Below are 25,773 nucleotides of genomic sequence, written 5' to 3' on the forward strand. Positions count from 1 at the left end.
GATATGGACCAATTTTTGCACGATTGTTAGAGACCATATACCAACACCATGTACCAAATTTCAGCCGGATCGGATGAAATTTGCTTCTCTTTTAGGCTCCGCAAGCCAAATCTGGGGATCGGTTTATATGGGGGCTATATATAATTATGAACCGATGTGGACCAATTTTTGCATGGTTGTTAGAGACCATATACCAACACCATATACCAAATTTCAGCCGGATCGGATGAAATATGCTTCTGTTAGAGGCTCCACAATCCAAATCTGAGGGTCCCTTTATATGGGGGCTATACGTAAAAGTGGACCGATGTGGCCCATTTTCAATACCATCCGACCTACATCGATAAGAACTACTTGTGCCAAGTTTCAAGTCGATAGCATGTTTCGTTCGGAAGTTAGCGTGATTTCAACAGACGGACGGACGGACGGACGGACATGCTTAGATCGACTCAGAATTTCACCACGACCCAGAATATATATACTTTATGGGGTCTTAGAGCAATATTTCGATGTGTTACAAACGGAATGACAAAGTTAATATACCCCCATCCTATGATGGAGGGTATAAAAAAATATGGGAAACATTTAAATCTGAAGCAATTTTAAGGAAACTTCGCAAAAGTTTATTTATGATTTATCGCTCGATATATATGTATTAGAAGTTTAGGAAAATTAGAGTCATTTTTACAACTTTTCGACTAAGCAGTGGCGATTTTACAAGAAAAATGTTGGTATTCTGACCATTTTTGTCGAAATCAGAAAAACATAGCTATATCTAAATCGCTATATGTAAATCGGGCGAAAGCTATATATGGGAGCTATATCTAAATCTGAACCGATTTCAACCAAATCGGTTCAGATTTGGTTGAAATCGGTTCATTCTACTTCCTGTGCAAAATTTCAATTAAATCGGAGTAAAAGATTGGCCACTGTGGTCATATGAGTGTAAATCGGGCGAACGATATATATATATATGGGAGCTATATCTAAATCTGAACCGATTTCAATAAAATTTGGCACACTTGACTACACTACCAATTGTACTCCTAGTGCAAAATTTCAACCAAATTGGGGTAAAACTCTGGCTTCTGGGACCGTATTAGTTCATATCGGGCGAAAGACATATATGGGAGGTATATCTAAATCGGAACCGATTTCAATAAAATTTGGCACACTTGACTATAGTACTAATTGTTCTTCTTATGCAAAATGAGGGTAAAACTCTGGCTTCTGGGGCCATATAAGTCCATATTGGGCGAAATCAATAGGTTTCTATTCTGAGCCAAAACAAATAATTGTGCCAAATTTGAAGTCGATTGGACTAAAACTGCGACCTAGACTTTGATTACAAAAATGTGTTCACGGACAGACGGACATGGCTATATCGACTCAGGAGCCCACCCTGAGCATTTTTGCCAAAGACACCATGTGTCTATCTCGTCTCCTTCTGGGCGTTGCAAACATATGCACTAACTTATAATACCCTGTTCCACAGTGTGGCGCAGGGTATAACAAACAAATAATAATAGTAATAACAATAAGAGGCCATCATGAGGAAATCTATTTAAACAACTGTATACCCACTAGAGGTGTGCACGTGAGTAATATTTAACTCACGCTCACGCACACTCACGACGGAAAATCTTACTCACGCACGATATTGTTTAGTAGGACTCACGCTCACTCACGAAAATACCGTGACTCACGAAAAATATCGTGAATCACGAAAAATGTCGGGACTCACGAATAATTTTATGAGTAATTTACCTTAGGGACATGTTTGAAAACATGAGCATGATTAAAATCGAGAGCGTTATTTAACTTTTAACATCTCAGGTGTCACTAAAATTGTAAATAAATTCAACTCGTAAGCGTTTTATGTCCCTAGGCGTATTCGTGTCGTGAGCATATTTTTCCGAAATTCGTTACTCACGAAGAAATTATTTTCGTGGCTCACGCTCACGCACGACATTTATTTTGTTAATCACACTCACGCCGTTTCCGTTAGAGGTGTGCACGTGACACGAAATTGTCGTGACGCACGAAAATTTTCGTGATTCGTGCGTGAGACGTGAGTCATCCCATGACAACAGCGTGAGTGTGCGTACGCGTTATTAACAAACCAAAATGTCGTGCGTGAGCGTGAATCACGAAAATAATATCTTCGTGAGTGTGCGTGAGTAACGAATTACACTCACGAAAATATTCCTGCTCACCAACATAAAACGCTTAAGAGTTAAATTCAATTACAATTTCAGTGACACCAGAGATGTTAAGAGTTTAATAACTCTCGATTTTAATAATGCTCATGTTTTCAGACACTTCGGTAAGGTAAATTAATCATAAAATTATTCGTGAGTCACGATATTTTTCGTGAGTCACAATATATATCGTGCGTGAGTATGGTTTTTCAGTCGTGAGTGTGCGTGAGCGTGAGTAAACTATTACTCGCATGCACACCTCCAGTTTCCATCAGCGAGACTCACGACTCACGCGTGACTCACGAAAATTTTCGTGAGTCACGACAATTTCGTGTCACGTGCACATCTCTAATATCCACTACAATAATAATTATAAATGTCTTACAATAACATAGGCCACCTTTAATCCACTACGCTATTACAACAGTTATAATAAAATGAGAAGCAGCTTGTAGAGTAAATAAATGAAGCACACACACACTCAATCAAATGAGATTTTGGCAAAGAGAGAGAGAGAGGGAGCTGGTTTCTATAAGATTAAGTGTTCGTAATTAGGGGTAAATTGAAATGTTAGTAAATAAAAGAACAAAAACAATTAAGAACCTGCAATGACATTAAATAGAAATTTAGACAACCATCGGATATCTCTCTCTATATATACACCCATTGCTATACAATTACAACAAATACTACAGCTGTTAACATTATTATCAAGTGTATAGCACTTAACAGTTCAGACTGGCAGATATCTTAGGGTAGGTCGACAAAAAATTGAGAGAAAAAAAACTGTATCGAATTAGTCCATTGTTTTATAAAAATATACCAAATACATACATAAATTTTCAAATGATTTAGCATAACACCGTTATGTATTTTAATATGAGTCATATGAATCATTATTACCTCTGATATTAATAGACTCTGTACACATTCTATGTGAATTGATTTCAAGTGGACCATTGTGGATTTATGCGAATGTTTCACAACATTGTATACGTATGTTATTTATTCCTTGCAAAGTGTTTTGATTTTTATTTTATATTTTATCATAACGGTGGTGGCCTTTGCATTGATTTGAATTGATTTGTAAAGAATATTGAATAAAACAAAATTGTCTTCATAAATAAAGTCTGGTGTATTGCGTCAAAGATTGCAAATCTCGAGGTTATATCGATTATCGTTCTTCGTGTGTTCCATCTAGAAAAGCTAGATATATGTGTCATTAATATCTGTATGTGTACACTGAAAAAACAGTGAACCCACCAGGAAGAAAACTTTTGAATAATTTAGAAAATTTTGGATATTTTTAGATAATTTTAACTAAACAGTATTACAAACGCTGACATCACGCCGATATCATAAAAATAAGTAAATATTTTTCGACAAATTCAAGAAAATTTATTAGGCTTAATCATTTTTTCCGCATGTTAAAGAAAAATTTGTAGTTTGAAGGAAAAAATTGGAGTTCAAAATTGCAAGAATGTCTTTAGTGACATACGAAGTTCATGATAGACGCATTTGTAGTAAAATTTACATATTTAAAGAAATAATGAACTTTGTTGTGAGAAATACGAATTTAGTAAACCTTTATGCTTAATTTATGTATAATTTTTCCCGTTTTTTAGTTAATTTAACTAACGTACACAAAAAAATTATTAAAGTAAAGGAAACTTTCTCCAAACATAATAATTCCTTGAACTAAAACAAAGTTAAATTGGCTTTAGTGAAATAGAGAGTTCACATTTTTTTGAGTGTAGCTTGTTTCATTGGATATAAATATTGTTTTATAGACTAAAACAAAAAAAAGAAAACAAACACTGTGGCCACACAGAAAAAAATTTCACGAAAAATTTTCCAATTTAAATTTTAATTGGACAAATTGAAAAAATATTCGATTAAAAATTTAATTGAATCATCAAATTCTTTAATTGAAACTAAAATCAATCACAAAAATTAATAGTATCAATTAATTTTTTAATTTAATCAATTAATTTTTTAATTGATACTATCATTTCTGTGATTGAAGACATTTCAATTAAAAAACAAGTATATACGGCCGTAAGTTCGGCCAGGCCGAATCTTATGTACACCGAAAAAAAAGTGAACTGTTTTATAGGAAGAATGAACTACATCGCACGAAAATTGAACTCAATTTTACTCCACATTTTGAGATTTCCACAAAGCGTTATTAAAACCAGAAAATTTTAATGCCCTGTTGTACTTTTTAACTGCAGTTCACGAAATTACATCATCTCATAGATGAAAAAATTAACTAAAAGCAAAGAAGAAAATCATTGGCACCAAATCATGACCATTTTAACCATACAGTAGTTCATTCTTACTATTTTTGGGAATCGTACGAAAATCTTCTTTTGCTTTAGTTCATATTGAACTTATGTGTACGGTCATTGAACTTTATACTCACGTTTAGTTCATAAAATTTTTGAGACATACTTAAAAAAAGTAAGATTTCATTAAGCTGTGGAAAATTTCGATAAAAATAATAAAATTTAACTACAAACAAATACATTTTTTCCAATAAAAATAAGTTAAATTTAGCGTTAGTTTAACTACGGAATTTTTTTTCTGTGTACCCTCCACCATGGATTGCATAGAAACTTGTACCCACAATCGAATTACTTGGGTTGAGGTAACACTTGCCGATGGCCAAGGTATCTTAAAACTTCTTAACACCTTGTTTTCAATTGTAAGTTAGTCCATACGGGGTATATATTAAAAACAAAGGCCGATTAAAAACGTATATAATTCAATGTGACAAAATTTTCTATACCAATAAAATTTTGACAAACTTTTCTATAGAAATAAACTCTTTAGAAAATTTTGTATACTAATAACATTTTGACAAAATTTCCTATAGAAATAAAATCTTGACAAAATTTTGTATAGTAATAAAATTTTGACAAAATTTTGTATAGTAATAAAATTTTGACAAAATTTTCTATAGAAATAAAATCTTGGTAGATTATTTTTGGGAATCGGCTATATAACTATAGACCCATATGGACCAATTTTGGCATGGTTGCTAGCGGCCATATACTAGCGAAATGTATCAAATATCACCACGTACCAAATTTCAACCGGATCGGATGAATTTGGCTCCTCCAAGAGCTCCAGAGGTCAAAAGGGATCGCTACATGTAATTATGGACCGATATGGACCAATTCCTGCATGGTTGTCAGAGACCATATACTAACAGCACGTACCAAATTTCAACCGAATCGGATGAATTTTGCTCACCCATGAGGCTCCGGAGGACTATCAAAAACCTTTTTTTTCGGGAGGTTCAAGAGTTTTTCAGTTTGGGTTTAGTGAACTACCCGAATTTATTCTGATAATATGTTGATAGTTTTGCTGCAAGTAGAGGATGCTGATGAGGAATGCGGTAATTCCGAAACAGCTGTCCATACAACCATCTTGCAGTCTATAGGGCTTTGCCCAAATAAATATGACAAGCATACTGTTCCTCTGTTGGTTACGCTACACTTGTAGTTTAGTCAATGCATGGTTTTAAGCTGAAATCAAGAACAACAATAAAATTTTGTTTCTATAGAAAATTTTGTCAAATTTGTATTTCTATAGAATATTTTGTCAAAATTTTATTTCTATAAAACATTTTGTCAAAATTTTATTTCTATAGAAAATTTTGTCAAAATTTTATTTGTATAGACAATTTTGTCAAAATTTTATTTGTATAGAATGTTTTGTCAAAATTTTATGTGTACAGAATCTTTTGTCAAAATTTTATTTTATTTCTATAGAAAATTTTGTCAAAATTTTATTTCTATAAAAATTTTGTCAAAATTTTATTTCGTTGTTGTTGTTTTTTTATTTCAGCTTAAAACCATACATTGACTAAACTACAAGAGTAGCTTAACCAACAGAGGAAAAGAATGTTTGTCAAATTTATTTGGGCAAAGCCCTATAGACTGCAAGATGGTTGGATGGACGCACGTTTCGGAATTACCACATTCCTCATCAGCATCCTCTACTTGCAGCAAAACTATCAACCAATTATCAGAATAAATTCAGGCAGTTTATTAAACCCAACAAAAACCACACTTGAACCCTCCGAAAAAAGGTTTTACATTGATAGCCGGCTTATGCCAAATAAATTCGAAACAAACATATCTCTTTTCCTATGCCACTGTCAAATCATCGATTTGAATTCACATGGCTGGGTTTATTTTGAGCGTGCCTCCTCTTCTTTTTCCATTTGTTTTGTTTTGTTATTGTTGGTTTTGTTCTTTAAGCATTGTTGTTGTTTTTTTATTTCAGCTTAAAACCATACATTGACTAAACTACAAGAGTAGCTTAACCAACAGAGGAAAAGAATGTTTGTCAAATTTATTTGGGCAAAGCCCTATAGACTGCAAGATGGTTGGATGGACGCACGTTTCGGAATTACCACATTCCTCATCAGCATCCTCTACTTGCAGCAAAACTATCAACCAATTATCAGAATAAATTCAGGCAGTTTATTAAACCCAACAAAAACCACACTTGAACCCTCCGAAAAAAGGTTTTACATTGATAGCCGGCTTATGCCAAATAAATTCGAAACAAACATATCTCTTTTCCTATGCCACTGTCAAATCATCGATTTGAATTCACATGGCTGGGTTTATTTTGAGCGTGCCTCCTCTTCTTTTTCCATTTGTTTTGTTTTGTTATTGTTGGTTTTGTTCTTTAAGCATTGTTGTTGTTTTTTTATTTCAGCTTAAAACCATACATTGACTAAACTACAAGAGTAGCTTAACCAACAGAGGAAAAGAATGTTTGTCAAATTTATTTGGGCAAAGCCCTATAGACTGCAAGATGGTTGGATGGACGCACGTTTCGGAATTACCACATTCCTCATCAGCATCCTCTACTTGCAGCAAAACTATCAACCAATTATCAGAATAAATTCAGGCAGTTTATTAAACCCAACAAAAACCACACTTGAACCCTCCGAAAAAAGGTTTTACATTGATAGCCGGCTTATGCCAAATAAATTCGAAACAAACATATCTCTTTTCCTATGCCACTGTCAAATCATCGATTTGAATTCACATGGCTGGGTTTATTTTGAGCGTGCCTCCTCTTCTTTTTCCATTTGTTTTGTTTTGTTATTGTTGGTTTTGTTCTTTAAGCATTGTTGTTGTTTTTTTATTTCAGCTTAAAACCATACATTGACTAAACTACAAGAGTAGCTTAACCAACAGAGGAAAAGAATGTTTGTCAAATTTATTTGGGCAAAGCCCTATAGACTGCAAGATGGTTGGATGGACGCACGTTTCGGAATTACAGTCTATAGGGCTTTGCCCAAATAAATTTGACAAACATTCTTTTCCTCTGTTGGTTAAGCTACTCTTGTAGTTTAGTCAATGTATGGTTTTAAGCTGAAATAAAAAAACAACAACAATGCTTAAAGAACAAAACCAACAATAACAAAACAAAACAAATGGAAAAAGAAGAGGAGGCACGCTCAAAATAAACCCAGCCATGTGAATTCAAATCGATGATTTGACAGTGGCATAGGAAAAGAGATATGTTTGTTTCGAATTTATTTGGCATAAGCCGGCTATCAATGTAAAACCTTTTTTCGGAGGGTTCAAGTGTGGTTTTTGTTGGGTTTAATAAACTGCCTGAATTTATTCTGATAATTGGTTGATAGTTTTGCTGCAAGTAGAGGATGCTGATGAGGAATGTGGTAATTCCGAAACGTGCGTCCATCCAACCATCTTGCAGTCTATAGGGCTTTGCCCAAATAAATTTGACAAACATTCTTTTCCTCTGTTGGTTAAGCTACTCTTGTAGTTTAGTCAATGTATGGTTTTAAGCTGAAATAAAAAAACAACAACAATGCTTAAAGAACAAAACCAACAATAACAAAACAAAACAAATGGAAAAAGAAGAGGAGGCACGCTCAAAATAAACCCAGCCATGTGAATTCAAATCGATGATTTGACAGTGGCATAGGAAAAGAGATATGTTTGTTTCGAATTTATTTGGCATAAGCCGGCTATCAATGTAAAACCTTTTTTCGGAGGGTTCAAGTGTGGTTTTTGTTGGGTTTAATAAACTGCCTGAATTTATTCTGATAATTGGTTGATAGTTTTGCTGCAAGTAGAGGATGCTGATGAGGAATGTGGTAATTCCGAAACGTGCGTCCATCCAACCATCTTGCAGTCTATAGGGCTTTGCCCAAATAAATTTGACAAACATTCTTTTCCTCTGTTGGTTAAGCTACTCTTGTAGTTTAGTCAATGTATGGTTTTAAGCTGAAATAAAAAAACAACAACAATGCTTAAAGAACAAAACCAACAATAACAAAACAAAACAAATGGAAAAAGAAGAGGAGGCACGCTCAAAATAAACCCAGCCATGTGAATTCAAATCGATGATTTGACAGTGGCATAGGAAAAGAGATATGTTTGTTTCGAATTTATTTGGCATAAGCCGGCTATCAATGTAAAACCTTTTTTCGGAGGGTTCAAGTGTGGTTTTTGTTGGGTTTAATAAACTGCCTGAATTTATTCTGATAATTGGTTGATAGTTTTGCTGCAAGTAGAGGATGCTGATGAGGAATGTGGTAATTCCGAAACGTGCGTCCATCCAACCATCTTGCAGTCTATAGGGCTTTGCCCAAATAAATTTGACAAACATTCTTTTCCTCTGTTGGTTAAGCTACTCTTGTAGTTTAGTCAATGTATGGTTTTAAGCTGAAATAAAAAAACAACAACAATGCTTAAAGAACAAAACCAACAATAACAAAACAAAACAAATGGAAAAAGAAGAGGAGGCACGCTCAAAATAAACCCAGCCATGTGAATTCAAATCGATGATTTGACAGTGGCATAGGAAAAGAGATATGTTTGTTTCGAATTTATTTGGCATAAGCCGGCTATCAATGTAAAACCTTTTTTCGGAGGGTTCAAGTGTGGTTTTTGTTGGGTTTAATAAACTGCCTGAATTTATTCTGATAATTGGTTGATAGTTTTGCTGCAAGTAGAGGATGCTGATGAGGAATGTGGTAATTCCGAAACGTGCGTCCATCCAACCATCTTGCAGTCTATAGGGCTTTGCCCAAATAAATTTGACAAACATTCTTTTCCTCTGTTGGTTAAGCTACTCTTGTAGTTTAGTCAATGTATGGTTTTAAGCTGAAATAAAAAAACAACAACAATGCTTAAAGAACAAAACCAACAATAACAAAACAAAACAAATGGAAAAAGAAGAGGAGGCACGCTCAAAATAAACCCAGCCATGTGAATTCAAATCGATGATTTGACAGTGGCATAGGAAAAGAGATATGTTTGTTTCGAATTTATTTGGCATAAGCCGGCTATCAATGTAAAACCTTTTTTCGGAGGGTTCAAGTGTGGTTTTTGTTGGGTTTAATAAACTGCCTGAATTTATTCTGATAATTGGTTGATAGTTTTGCTGCAAGTAGAGGATGCTGATGAGGAATGTGGTAATTCCGAAACGTGCGTCCATCCAACCATCTTGCAGTCTATAGGGCTTTGCCCAAATAAATTTGACAAACATTCTTTTCCTCTGTTGGTTAAGCTACTCTTGTAGTTTAGTCAATGTATGGTTTTAAGCTGAAATAAAAAAACAACAACAATGCTTAAAGAACAAAACCAACAATAACAAAACAAAACAAATGGAAAATTTTATTTCTATAGAAAATATTGTCAAAATTTTATTTCTATAGAAAAATTTGTCAAAATTTTATTTCTATAGAAAATTTAGTCAACATTTTATTTCTATAGAAATTTTTGTCAAAATTTTATTTCTATAGAAAATTTTGTCACAATTTTATTTCTATAGAAAAATTTGTCAAAATTTTATTTCTATAGAAAATGTTGTCAAAATTTTATTTCTATAGAAAGTTTTTTCAAAATTTTATTTCTATAGAATATTTTGTCAAAATTTTATTTCTATAGAATATTTTGTCAAAATTTTATTTCTATTGAAAATTTTGTCAAAATTTTATTTCTATAAAAAATTTTGTCAAAATTTTATTTCTATAGAAAATTTTGTCAAAATTTTATTTCTATAGAAAACTTTGTCAAAATTTTATTTCTATAGAAAATTTTGTCAAAATTTTATTTCTATAAAAAAATTTGTCAACATTTTATTTCTATAGAAAATGTTGTCAACATTTTATTTCTATAGAAAGTTTTGTAAAAATTTTATTTCTATAGAAAGTTTTGTCAAAATTTTATTTCTATAGAAAATTCTGTTTCTATAGAATATTTTGTCAAAATTTTATTTCTATAGAAAATTTTGTCAAAATTTTATTTCTATAGAAAATTTTGTCAAAATTTTATTTCCATAGAAAATTTTGTCAAAATTTGATTTCTATAGAAAATTTTGTCAAAAATTTATTTCTATAGAAAATTTTGTCAAAATTTTATTTCTATAGAATATTTTGTCAAAATTTTATTTCTATAAAACAGTTTGTCAAAATTTTATTTCTATAGAAAATTTTGTCAAAATTTTATTTCTATAGAAAATGTTGTCAAAATTTTATTTCTATAGAAAATTTTGTTTCTATAGAATATTTTGTCAAAATTTTATTTCTATAGAAAATTTTGTCAAAATTTTATTTCCATAGAAAATTTTGTCAAAATTTTATTTCCATAGAAAATTTTGTCAAAATTTTATTTCCATAGAAAATTTTGTCAAAATTTTATTTCGATAAAACATTTTGTCAAAATTTTATTTCTATAGAAAATTTTGTCAAAATTTTATTTCTATAGACAATTTTGTCAAAATTTTATTTCTATAGAAAATTTTGTCAAAATTTTATTTCTATAGAAAAAATTTTCAAAATTTTATTTCTATAGAAAATTTTGTCAAAATTTTATTTCTATAGAAAATTTTGTCAAAATTTTATTTTGTGTTGAAAATTTTGTCAAAATTCTATTTTGTATTGAAAATTTGTCAAGTACCTCTTAGTTAGAGAGGAAGATTTTACAAAATCTACCAAAACATCAAGAATTCTACCAATTTACCAAACAGTAAAATATCTACCATTTTTGGAAGAACTGCGGCGGTGCGGTGGTTATAGGTCGCCATCCTGTATCATTCTTGCATAGTGTAAATTTGCAGTTTGCTAGACGCGTACGAATTTACACTGGATTTTCTGGAGTATGCAAGATTGTTTCAAGTCACACCAATTTATATGAATTACCATATTAAATTACCCAGCCATCTCGTTGAGAGATTTGGGACAGCTTATGACCGTTAGCGAGCTGATGAAGACGAAGGCTAAGGATTTTGATGCAGTTAAAATATATATAACAACATTTTTTATATCTCTGCACTACTAGCTAATCTTCGCGAGATGTTGTTTGGATCTTTTGAGTAAACATCAAACCTTACTTGCACATCGAGTTTTGTAGCATCAAAGTCTCCCAACCTTTTCTTCCAGGAAGTTTGGCTGGACGAGCACAAGTGGCTGGCTATCGTTAAAGCCCTCCTCCATTTCAATGGGAATAAATTATTTGTTTTTTAGTACAATAGCTCCTCAGCGTTACATCGCGTTTCTAAAGTGGATGCAACAACACCAGAAAAGATCCAAAAACTGATGTCCAGATATGATTCAAATCCATGCAGCAGTGGTACAAAACTTGCGCGTGAATTGAACATATCGCGAGAACGGATGCAACACGTATTGAAAGAGGAGCCATTGAGGTTGCAAAAAAAGTGAAGGAGCTTATCGATGCACAAAAAAAGAGAGATTCGCTTGCACTAAAGTGACCAGTTACCGAATTTGGTTTTCTCCGATGAGAAGCCATTCTGTTTGAAATTTTAGAAGAAGTCACAGACAACTATTTCGGCCATGGACAAGGACTCAACTCCAACCAAGAATGGAATGAGTCAAGACACCCGGCAAGTCTTTCGCATAGACAGAAAATAGTAAAGGTCCTAATATAGAACCTTGCGGAAAGCTTTCGAATTATCAAGCAGGGCAAGTAGTGCGATACACTCTCTGATGTCCTCAACCACATCCGTTAATGCCGAAGTACAGCTATGATGAGCCCTAAAACCGGATTGTCGATCCGATAGAATATTATTACGGCTGACGTGTGATATGATTTGTCCATGCAATATGTGTTCGAATACTTTCGATAAATATGGCAGAATAGCAATTGGTCTATAATCAGAGTTCCTCTTCGGAATTGGTATTATCCTGGCGATTTTCCAGCGATCAGGAAAGATACTTCTAGTAATAAATTAATTAAATATGTATGTCAAGTAAGGCATCAGTTCCGGCAGAAGAATCTTAATAAATCTCGGATCAATATTGTCCGCGCCAACTGCATTGGACTTCACAGATAGAAAGCTGCCGAGGACATCAAAACGATTTACACATTCAAAATTGAAAGATGATTCCATTGGAGTATTCGATGTATCATAATATGATAGATCCGCAGAAGAAATTGGGAAGGTGTAAAACATTTCGTTAAGGGAATCAAGATCGATAGATGGATCAACCGTTCCACCACATTTGCCAATACCAATATCCTTTAGAGTCTCCCATGTCATACCTGAACCTAGAACGTTCCCAAACTTTCTCTCGAGGTGCCTGCGTTTCTCCCGAGAGATCTCTCTATTTACTGCTCTTCGAGCAACACGAAACTTGCCATGGGCCTCAGTAGACCTGAGGATTTTCCATTGGGCGAACCTCAAATCCCTTTGTCTGATCAGCTCCCTGATACGAGAGGTGAACCAGCCATTACCTTTCCTCCTTACTGTCATTGTAATAATCGGTACGGTTATATCAAAAAGCGATGTTATATTATCCTCCAGGAAAGCCAACTGATCATTAGGGAAATCGATGTAGTATATAGATGACCAATCTATAAGAAAAAATTGCCGTCTCAGAGCCGAATAGTCAATGTTCCTAAAATCCCTGTAGGAATAAGTGTCAGTTCCATGTGGAACACTTATCGTATAGGTCAAAAAGATCAAATCATGCTTCGAGAAGCAAGGTACTCTTAATTGATCATATTGGATAACATTGTCCTCAGTATAAACTACGAAGAGATCCAGTAAGGTGTTAGCAAATTGCGTGAAATGTGTTGGAGTGTCAGTATTTACCAAGTACAGACCAAGATGCCGACATTTGTCCTACCAAATGTCGGTTAATCAGAAGATTTCTGTTAAAATCACGTGCAATCACAATCTCATCATATTGTGTCGAAAAATCTCCATATCGATATTACTTCTGGGTCGGTATACACTCCCAATCAGAACAGTCCGATCAAGAGAGCGAATCTCCAAGAAAATGTACTCTATTGATTCGATGCCGTCGGAAGTGAACTTGGGCCTGCAGTTTATTCCCTTCTTCACGTAAATAGCCACTCCTCCTGCAAAACCTTTACGATCTACTCTAAAAATCTCATAATCGGATCTCAAAACGTTGGAATTTTGCGCCTGGGAGATTTTGGAGAATAATGTTGCCAGTAAATAATACAAAATAATACTCATTTTCCTTATAATACAAAATAATATGTTAGTCATTTTTCTTCATGTTAGAACAGCCAACTTTAAGTCGAATCATTACTTAACTATAAGGACAAAACGACTTCATTGAAAAGTTTATCGGCGTTTGAACAAAGAAAAAATCTTTATATTAGAGAAATGTGCCTAAGCAAAATTCGCATTTGTATTTTAAGGACATGAAGCCTTCGGCCTCAAGACAATATTTTTTCAGTGCATATAGCTCATTTGTAACTACTCAATCTATTGATTGACTTTTTCAGTTTTTCTTCATTTCACTTACCAATTTGAGGGACAGCGAATTGGACATATTAAACAAAAATATTTGCTGAAGAAAATGCAGAAAATAAGAATTAAATTTAAACACAATACAAAATTCACAATATAACCAACTGTATTCTCAAGAAATTTTATTTTATTTTATTTGTTTTTGTGGATTCACTTTAGCACACCACACATGAATTTTGTGTGTATTTTGGAAATATATTTGATTTTCCCAATTTATTTTTGTATATTTTTTTCTTTTTAATTTGTTTTTTCCACTGAACTCTTGAGAATTAACTCGCTCGCAAACACTTACTATCGGAAGCACAGAATATTTCGAACTAAGAAAAACCTAAACAAAAGAAAATCCGCAAAACAAAAAGTGGTGCAAATTTAAAAATTATATTTAAACATTTTCAAGTAATAAAATTTGAGATACGTAAGAGGGAAGCGAGAAAACAAATATGTATTTTCTAAGATTCTCAGAGCTTATGACAAACGACAATGAAATTGTCTAAACATCGATGAGCGTAAGCAAAATGCTGAACAACAGACGTAAATTAAACAAATCCCATTAAAAAAAAATACCACTATGGTGAAGAGCGTCCACACAACACTCATAAGCCAACAATCATCCACTCAACACAACACAATTGTTGTTCATCTGTGGTTCGATGGGAATAGGCTACTCTGGACCGGACTAGACCTTGCCACGCTGTTTTGGGGGGCAAGAGCAATCATCATCTTCATGTACATCATTAACAACAATATCAACGTCATCACCCGGCCAAGCAATCACTAGCTAGCATCAAATCCATATGGCTACAACTACACATCCAGCAGATTAAGAAAAACAAATGCCCACACATTCAAGTGTAAATGCTTTAGGAAACTTGCAGCTTGATTGGTTGGTAAAAGAAAGACCCACGAAATTACACCTCACCCACCACGCATTGCTGGAGCAATCACAACAGTGAGTTCAGTGAAGGTTAGGTTAGGTTAGGTTAGGTTAGGTGGCAGCCCGATGTATCAGGCTCACTTAGACTATTCAGTCCATTGCGATACCACATTGGTGAACTTCTCTCTTATCACTGAGTGCTGCCCGATTCCATGTTAAGCTCAATGACAAGGGACCTCCTTTTTATAGCCGAGTCCGAACGGCGTTCCACATTGCAGTGGAACCACTTAGAGAAGCTTTGAAACCCTCAGAAATGTCACCAGCATTACTGAAGTGGGATAATCCACCGCTGAAAAACTTTTTGGTGTTCGGTCAAAGCAGGAATCGAACCCACGACCTTGTGTATGCAAGGCGGGCATGCAAACCATTGCACAACGGTGGCTCCCGAGTTCAGTGAAACAAGTGAACTGTTGTCGCTCAAGAAACTCTACTTTAAATTAATCTCATCAAAATCTTTCCCAAAATGATGAAAATATAAATTTTTGTTATGAATAATGAAAATTTGTAATGCAAAAAATTAACTTTAGTTCAACGAAAAAAAAACGTAATGTATAGACCCACCTCCTAGCGCAAAATTTTATTTTTGAACGGTGAATATGTAACATGTTTGCGATAAACATGTTCTTTTTTAGGAAAATATGTATGTGATTTCGACAACCATTTTATACTTTTTAAACTTTGTCTGGTTCAATGGGGTCCCTTCTGACCCATCTGCTTATATATGTTGAACCTTATTGAGTACCGCGAAGCCCTTACTGACTCAACGGAGTCCCTTTTGACCCATCTCGAATGACTGGCTTGGGAGTCCTTTCTGACCCGCTGTGGTCATTACTGACCTATAGGGTCCCTTCTGGCCCACTTGGAATATTGAATTATATTTAATTGAATTGAAAAGTTATATTTTGTAATGTCCCGGCTGCTATTCGCCGTGTAAATAAATGCAGGAGGGCTCTAACGTTAGACACTTGTGGTGTTCCAGCCAAATATGAAGCAAACACACTTGAATTCCATCACGAAAAATTAATTTCTGAATGCAATAGATCAAAATGTTTTATAATAAAGGATAGATTTGTAGCTATTGTCTTTTTCGCAATAGTGGTTTAAACAGCTGACACACGTTTCTTGGTCTGAAATTTAACCATGAATCGTCTTACAAACGAACAACGCTTGAAAGATATTTCGTTAAACGTACGAAATTTGTCATTGTTTTATAACCAAAGAAACTTTTCATTAAAAGCACGAAATATTTCGTTCTTTTTACGAAGAAAAGTTCTTACAAAATTTTCGTAGTTTGTAAGAAAAAACTTACTTTTATGAAAAAGTTTCATACTTTTTATGAAACAATTTTGTTCTTTTTATGAAATTATTACGTAGTTTTAATGAAACAATTTCGAAGAAAAATGTATGTAGAATATTTCGTAGACGTTTCGCATATTCGTAAAATGTTCTTCGTAAAATTTACGAAAATGATTGAAAATGTCGTTGTTTCAATGAATAATTCACGAAGAATACACTCAAAAAATGAACTCTCTATTTCACTAAAGCCAATTTAACTTTATTTTAGTTCATGGAATTATTATGTTTGGAGAAAGTTTCCATTTTGAATATTTTCTAAAAATATTCAAAATTTTCTAAAATTAACCGAAAGTTTTCTTGCTGGTGGGTTCATTGTTTTTTCAGTGTAGTTAAAGAAGAATTCTTCGTAAAATTAAAGAAGAGAATTCTTTCAGTGTGCTCTGGAAAGTTGGCCGTAGATCCACTTTTTAGCGAAAAATTGTGCCCAGCGACAATATCAATTTTTGGTAGATTTTGCACAATATTCCTCTCCAACTGAGACGTACGTCAATATTTCAAGGAAAGATTTTTAGCTTTATCTTTTGCGCAATAACGGTTTAAACATATGACACACGTTTCTTGGTGTGAAATTTCACCATGAATAGTCTTACAAACGAACAACGCTTGAAAGCTATTGAATTTTTATTTATCAAAATGCGTGCTCTGGAAAGTTGGCCGTAGATCCACTTTTTAGCGAAAAATTGTGCCCAGCGACAATGTCCATTTTTGGTAGATTTTGAAAAATATTCCTCTCCAACTAAGACGTACTTCAATATTTCAACATATTTCAGTATTTTCTATTGAAATAAAATTTTGACAAAATTTTCTATAAAAATAAAATTTTGACAAAATTTTCCATAGAAATAAAATTTTGACAAAATTTTCTATTGAAATAAAATTTTGACAAATTTTTCTATAGAAATAAAATGTTGACAAAATGTTCTCTTGAAATAAAATTTTGACAAAATTTTCTATAGAAATAAAATTAATATTCATAAAAAAAAGTTTAACAAAATTTTCTATAGAAATAAAATTTTGACAAAATTTTCTATGGAAATAACATTTTGACAAAATTTTCTATTGAAATAACATTTTGACAAAATTGTCTATAGAAATAAAATTTTGAAAAAATTTTCAATAGAAATAAAATGTTGACAAAATTTTCTATAGAAATAAAATTTTGACAAAATTTTCTATAGAAATAAAATTTTGATAAAATTTTCTATAAAAATAAAATTTTTACAAAATTTTCCATAGAAATAAAATTTTGACAAAATTTTCTATTGAAATAAAATTTTGACAAAATTTTCTAAAGAAATAAAATTTTGACAAAATTTTCTATAGAAATAAAATATTGACAAAATTTTCTATACAAATAAAATTTTGAAAGAATTTTCTATAGAAATAAAATTTTGACAAAATTTTCTATATAGAATTACAATTTTGACAAAATATTGTATAGAAATAAAATATTGACAAAATTTTCTATAGAAACAAAATGTTGACAAAATTTTCTATAGAATATTTTGACAAAATTTTCTATTGAAATAAAATTTTGACAAAATTTTCTATAGAAATAAAATTTTGACAAAATTTTGTATAGAAATAAAATTTGACAAAATTTTCTATAGAAACAAAATTTTGACAAAATTTTTTATAGAAATAAAATTTTGACATTTTCTGTAGAAATAAAATTTTGACAAAATTATCCATAGAAATAAAATTTTGACAAAATTTTCCATAGAAATAAAATGTTGACAAAATTTTCCATAGAAATAAAATTTTTGCAAAATTTTCTACAGAAATAAAATTTTGACAAAATTGTCTATAGAAATAAAATTTTGAAAAAATTTTCTATAGAAATAAAATTTTGATAAAATTTTCTATAGAAATGAAATTTTGATAAAATTTTCTATAAAAATAAAATTTTGACAAAATTTTCTATAGAAATAAAATTTTGGCAACATTTTCTATAGAAATAAAATTTTGACAAAATTTTCTATGGAAATAAAATTTTGACAAAATTTTCTATGGACATAAAATTTTGACAAAATTTTCTATGGAAATTAAATTTTGACAAAATTTTCTAAGGAAATAAAATTTTGACAAAATTTTCTATAGAAATAAAATTTTGACAAAATTTTCTATAGATATAAAATTTTGACAAAATTTTCTATAGAAATACAATTTTGACAAAATTTTGTATAGAAATAAAATTTTGACAAAATTTTCTATAGGAATACAATTTTGACAAAATTTTCTATAGAAATAAATAAAAAGCTATAAAAATAAAATTTTGACAACATTTTCTATAGAAATAAAATTTTGACAACATTTTCTATAGAAATAAAAGGTTATGTCTATTAGAGCTCGACCGAAGCGGGGTTTTTTTTTGGCCGAAGCCAATTATTTTCCTCAAATTTGTAATTAAAAAAAATTTTTGCTGTTTTTCAATTCAATATTAGAATATTTCAGTTCAATATTAGAATATTTTTTTAAACAAATGCATAAATACAACAATAAAAGGTAATTCATTTGATACTATAGTGACAAAAAAAAAAAAAAGATTTTTTTATACTTTTTTTACGTATTATTTGTAAATAAAATTTTGACAAAATTTTCTATAGAAACAAAATGTTGACAAAATTTTCTATAGAAATAACATTTTGACAAAATTTTCTATAGAAATAAAATTTTGACAAAATTTTCTATAGAAATTAAATGTTGACAAAATTTTCTATAGAAATAAAATTTTGACAAAATTGTCTATAGAAATAAAATTTTGACAAAATTTTCTATAGAAATAAAATTTTGACAAAATTTTCTATAGAAATAAAATTTTGACAAAATTTTCCATAGAAATAAAATTTTGACAAAATTTCCTATAAAAATAAAATTTTGACAAAATTTTCTATAGATATAAAATTTTGACAAAATTTTCTATAAAAATAAAATTTTGACAAAATTATCCATAGAAATAAAATTTTGACAAAATTTTCCATAGAAATAAAATGTTGACAAAATTTTCTATAGAAACAAAATTTTGGCAAAATTTTCTATAGAAATAAAATTTTGACAAAATTGTCTATAGAAATAAAATTTTGACAAAATTTTCTATTGAAATAAAATGTTGACAAAATTTTCTATTGAAATAAAATGTTGACAAAATTTTCCATAGAAATACAATTTTGACAAAATTTTCTATTGAAATAAAATTTTGACAAAATTTTCTATAGAAATAAAATTTTGACAAAATTTTCTATGGAAATAAAATTTTGACAAAATTTTCTATGGACATAAAATTTTGACAAAATTTTCTATGGAAATAACATTTTGACAAAATTTTCTATTGAAATAACATTTTGACAAAATTTTCTATAAAAATCAAATTTTGACAAAATTTTCTATAGAAATAAAATGTTGACAAAATTTTCTATTGAAATAAAATTTTGACAAAATTTTCCATAGAAATAAAATTTTGACAAAATTTCCTATAGAAATACAATTTTGACAAAATTTTCTATAGATATAAAATTTTGACAAAATTTTCTATAGAAACAAAATTTTGACAAAATTGTCTATAGAAATAAAATTTTGACAAAATTTTCTATAGAAATAAAATTTTTGACAAAATTTTCTATAGAAATAAAATTTTGACAAAATTTTCTATAGAAATAAAATTTTGACAAAATTTTCTATAGAAATAAAATTTTGACAAAATTTTCTATAGAAATAAAATTTTGACAAAATTTTCTATAGAAATAAAATTTTTACAAAATTTTCTATAGAAATAAAATTTTAACAAAATTTTCCATAGAAATAAAATTTTGACAAATCTTTCTATTGAAATAAAAATTTGACAAAATTTTCTATAGAAATAAAATTTTGACAAAATTTTCTATAGAAATAAAATGTTGACAAAATTTTCTATAGAAATAAAATTTAGACAAAATTTTCTATTGAAATAAAATTTTGACAAAATTTTCTATAAAAATAAAATTTTGACAAAATTTTCCATAGAAATAAAATTTTGACAAAACTTTCTATTGAAATAAAAATTTGACAAAATTTTCTATAGAAATAAAATTTTGACAAAATTTTCTATAGAAATAAAATTTTTACAAAATTTTCTATAGGAATAAAATTTTGAAAAAATTTGCTATAGAAATAAATAAAAAGCTATACAAATAAAATTTTGACAACATTTTCTATAGAAATAAAATTTTGACAACATTTTCTGTAGAAATAAAAGGTCATGCCTATTAGAGCTCGACCGAAGCGGCCGAAGCCAATTATTTTCCTCAAATTTGTAATTAAAAAAAATGTTGGTGTTTTTCAATTTAATATTGAATGTTTCAGTTCAATATTAGAATATTTTTTTAAACAAATGCATAAATACAACAATAAAAGGTAATTCATTTGATATTATAGTGACAAAAAAAGATTTTCTATAATTTTTTTACGTATTATTTGTACTGGGTGTTTTGACTGAGATAAATTCAACACTTCGACAATTCAATATCAAATAAATTATTCAAAAAGCTTCGGCTTCGGTTAATCGGCCTCTTGACGCCGAAGGCCGATTATCGATTGTTAGCCGAATGCCGAAGCCGATGCTTCGGTCGAGCTCTAATGTCTATACATTGGATGACATTATTGAAGCATTCATTCGTGACTTACCGGCGGAAATGCCAATATTTGCAACATTTTTTTTACATATTTATTTAATTAAAATATTAATTGGGTAATTAATATTTTAGTTTAATATGTAAACAATTATTTTCTTTACTGATTTTTATATTTTCATTGAAAAAGTCATTGTATTGTGTCAGTTAATTTTTTAATTGACTGTACGCTTACAGTTTCGGTTAACTTATTTTTTTCTGTGCAATAATCGTAGAAGTAGCAAATGTCAATAGACTTCTAATTTGATTATTACAGTGATGTTAGATTTATACATTTCCAGGGAGAGGTTCTTGACGATAAATAAATGTCATAATATTTACTTGTACATCTTATTTCAATTGATTTGATTTTTATACAAATTTCTTGAGTTTCTATTGTTAACATGAAATGTTTATGTGACAGCTTAATTTATGGTTTATGGCAAAGTAAATCAAATAAAATGAATGGAATTGTAGGTATGGATTTGTTAGCACATTTATGATAATCATAGAAAATTATGAAGACCAAATGACTACTGAAAGCGTGAAAAACCAACAAGCTATAAGCTATGTGAACTATTTTTCTTTAATAAACATGTGGACATCATATTACTGTGAGCAAAAATTCACATATTTAACACTACGAAGTATTTTTTCTTGATTTGCCAACACTGTTAATGACATCTGGGCTAAATTTCATGCTAACGTCATTATCACAAGAGTGCATTTTTCAAATTTTTCTGATTTAGTGCACTCGTTGTTCGTGACAATTGCACCAAAAATTTAATCAAAATAATTCCGCAACCACACCCTCCAAAAAAAATCGCTTCTTTAACATATACCCCAAAAACATTTTGCTTCAAGCATATATACTTTCAGGATTGGTCCAGACAAAATATTGTTTGTATTGTTCCAACATATTATGTTTCACCTTAGGGCATACACTGGTAGTAAACAATTTTAATGAAATTTTCTTTGTGTGGATATATTTTTAAGGCGCCAATTGGTTATTTCCATTATTTTACTTGCATACTCTCTAGGTCTCTCTTTCAAAACACATATATGTTTATAGGCTATTTCCAAATTAACATATGTTTGCATCTAAGCATATTATATTTAGAAACATTTTATGTCCCAAACATAATATCTTCTAACATATTAACATATATGTCCCAAACATGTTATGCTAGTTTATGAACATTATATGCTTGCACTTAAAAATATTGTGTTAAAAAATTTGAGTTACAAACATATAATTTTTACACCCAAACATATGAAAAACTGTCTTTTTCATCAGTGCACCTTATTCGCATGATTTGGCTTCGTGTGTCTGCCGGCTATTTACAAAGATAAACCGACCACTCCATGGGGAATGGAGCGGTCGGTTTGGCAATTTTTAATGGAAATGTTTTTAAATCACCAACGTCAATTAAAAAAAGTAATTGAAGCAATTAAAAAAATAATTGGTACAATACAATTTTTTTGATTGATTTTGGTTTTATTTGGAAAATTAGATCAATCAATTAATACTTTAATTGAATATTTTTTTTTTTCAAATCAATTAAAATTTTCATTTGAAAACTGTTTGTGAAATTTTTATCCGTGTATAATCACCGTATGGATGAATTTCAGTTTCTTTTTTCTTAGAACATTTTGTCATCCAAAGACTGTGAGATTAAAAATTGAATGCTTAAATGTTCCTCGAATTGCTATAATTGAATTAAAACATTCAATCTTGTCAATTATCATCAACATCATTAATAGCTGAATTGTTATGTTGCAAACGGTAGATACCCCACAAATCACTTGACAATCACACATATTTTATTGCCCATGCCAGACCGACTGTCAACAATAAGGGTGGCGCCAGTAATGTATCTCATATCCCATTGTATTGTAATAATCCTTATTGAGTTCTTCCCTGTTGTACATCACTCACGTGTAAAGTCTTGATTTTCTCCAAGGACGTTCGCTTGAAAGACATCTCATAAATAGACCTTACACTAAAAAAAACCTTTACCAGCTGCACAAAATTTGGTCTTTACGAGGGCGGTTCGGAAACTTCTTAGCCTATCAATGAAAGAGAATAGTTAGTTTTTCAAAAATATTTTTATTTTTCAATATAATCTCCTGAAACTTCAATACACTTAGTCCAACGCTTTTCTAGCAATTCTATCCCTTGATTTAAATAGTTTTCCTCAAGGTCTTCAAAATAGTGGTTTACAACTGTAATTGCATCTTCATTTGAGGTAAAACGCTTGCCAGCAAGGATTTTTTTTAGATTTGGGTACAAGTAAAAGTCACTGGGAGCTAAATCAGGAGAATAAGGTGAGTGGTCAAGCAACTCGTACTTTAATTCGTTGATTTTAGTCATTGTTAAAACACTCTTATGCGGTGGTGCGTTGTCTTAAATTATTTTTTTTTGTGTTGTAAGCCAGGAGGTTTTTCTCGAATTTGTACATTTAATTGATCCAAAAGGTTGCAAAATAGTACTTTTTATTGTTTTACCCTTTTGCAGATAGCCAATCAATAAATCCCAAAAAACCGTTGCCATAACCTTACCAGCACACAGTGGTCGATCCCTTTGGTCAAAAATAAAAAATCGAAGTTAGAAATTTGTCAAAAAGTGTGGCATCACTGTTTCCTATGTAAACAAGGTTTTACAATGTGTATTTGTTTTTGTTTTATTCCATCTGTACTCTTTAAGAACGGCTTCAAGAAGAGAGCAAGTAAGCAGTTCGTTTTTGAAGTGTGAAAATGTATAAAATTAAGTACACTTTTAAATAAATAAAACAAAACAACAAAAAATTATATCGAAATAAATCGTAATCAATATTGAATTAAATGGTATTAACTATATTTTAAAATAAAAAAGTGTGTAAAAATTGTTTTAAATTTTTTATAAAATCAATTTTTGTCAGTCTCATTGTTTCGTTCGTTCTTATATGTAAATTTTATGTAGAGTTTTAGTTGTGTTCCACCCCCCCCCCCCCCCCCCACCCCTGAAGCCACCAATGGGATTTTTTGTGGTTTATTAGTTAATATTTCAAGATTCTAAATTGACAAAAATTAGCTGCTTTCTTTTGCCCCCCTTAGTGGTCTTGTTTTTTATATCCAAATATGAATTTTTGTGTGGTGTTTTTTTAACACTAGTTTACACTGAAGGTTAAAAAATTTTTTATGAAACCATTTTTGAGATATCCCGTTATTTTTAGTTTTTCTGACTTTTTCCACTAAACAAATTATACCTCGAGCTAGAAATTTACGATTATATCGTTGTTTGTACTTGAATGCAATGTATTGAGATAACGAACAAACGTGTATAATTGAATCTGTGATAAGTTAATTGGTTCAAAATATATCGATGAAAATAGGGCAAATTTTCAAAACAATCTTGTTTTACAATTTCATGAAAATCGGATAAAAACTACTGCTGCTTGGAGTAAAATCGAGAGATCGGTCTATACGTGGGCTATATTGGTCTATACGTGGGAGATAGGTCTAAAGGGTGATACGGTCAAAATTTGGTCAATATAAACTTGACGTATTTCTTTCAATTTTGCATTTAAAAAACCTGGACACCCCTCATTTTGAAGGTGTGTGTGTAGAATGTTGCTCCTATTTTGATTTTGGAATTCACTCTTCAGTTGTCAAAATGCCGTCCAAGCAAGAAGAGCAGCGTATCAAAATTTTGCTCGCGCATCGCGAAAATCCGAGCTACTCGCACGCAAAGCTGGCAAAATCGCTAAAAGTTGCCAAATCAACCGTTACAAATGTAATTAAAGTGTTTGGGGAACGTTTGTCGACAGCCAGGAAGTCTGGATCGGGGGGAAATCGAAAACCGGAAGCCGCTGAGACGACAAAGAGAGTTGCCGGTAGTTTCAAGCGAAACCCATGCGAAACCCATTCTCTCCGAGATGCCGCAAATAAGCTGGGTGTATCATCTACAACCGTGCATCGAGCCAAAAAACGAGCCGGACTATCGACTTACAAGAAGGTAGTGACTCCAAATCGCGATGATAAACAAAATACGACGGCCAAAGCGCGATCCCGCAGGCTGTACACGACGATGCTGACGAAGTTTGACTGCGTGGTAATGGACGACGAAACCTACGTAAAAGCCGACTACAAGCAGCTTCCGGGACAGGAGTTTTTTACGGCAAAAGGAAGGGGAAAGGTAGCAGATATTTTCAAGCACATAAAACTGTCAAAGTTCGCAAAGAAATATCTGGTTTGGCAAGCCATCTGTACCTGTGGCTTGAAAAGCAGCATTTTCATAGCTTCCGGGACTGCCAACCAAGAAATTTACGTCAAAGAGTGTTTGAATAAACGTCTGCTGCCTTTCCTGAAGAAACACGGTTGTTCCGTACTGTTTTGGCCGGATTTGGCATCTTGCCATTACGGTAAAAAGGCCATGGAGTGATATGCCGCCAACAACGTGCAGGTGGTTCCCAAGGACAAGAACCCACCCAACACGCCAGAGCTCCGCCCAATTGAGAAAAACTGGGCTATTGTCAAGCGGAACCTAAAGAAGACCAAAAAAACTGCTAAGGACGAGCAGCAGTTCAAGGCAAACTGGCTTTCTGCGGCGAAGAAGGTGGACAAGGTGGCTGTACAAAATCTGATGGCAGGTGTCAAGCGTGAGGCCCGGCAATTCGGATTTGGAAAAGCGAAAGCCTAACTGAATATTTCCCCTGAATTTTATACTAATTGAACTTGAAAAAGAAATTTAATTTGATTTTTTAAATAAACGATTTCACCGATTTACACGCGTTTTCCGTCATCAATCAATCCCATTTTATCATTAAATAGTCCTGACATAATTATAAAG

General features: G+C 31.3%; 1 protein-coding gene across 4 annotated transcripts in view; it reads right to left on the reverse strand.

Annotated features, from left to right (window-relative positions):
• Pka-R1 (protein kinase, cAMP-dependent, regulatory subunit type 1) overlaps positions 1 to 25,773 on the reverse strand; it is a 219,637-nt gene that overhangs the window by 57,813 nt on the left and 136,051 nt on the right. Inside the window, exon 3 of one of the 4 annotated variants that reach the window (XM_075308379.1) lies at positions 12,790 to 12,835. The exons of 2 other annotated variants lie outside the window; for them this stretch is intronic. In XM_075308379.1, coding sequence (XP_075164494.1) covers positions 12,790 to 12,835 — 46 coding nt within the window. Of the gene's footprint in view, positions 1 to 12,789; positions 12,836 to 14,004; positions 14,132 to 25,773 lie in introns of those variants that run through there. One more of the 4 variants, XM_075308381.1, reaches the window with a different exon arrangement.

The sequence above is a fragment of the Haematobia irritans genome, chromosome 4, assembly GCF_050003625.1.
Source record: "Haematobia irritans isolate KBUSLIRL chromosome 4, ASM5000362v1, whole genome shotgun sequence".
In the NCBI taxonomy this organism is placed as follows: Eukaryota; Metazoa; Arthropoda; class Insecta; order Diptera; family Muscidae; genus Haematobia; species Haematobia irritans.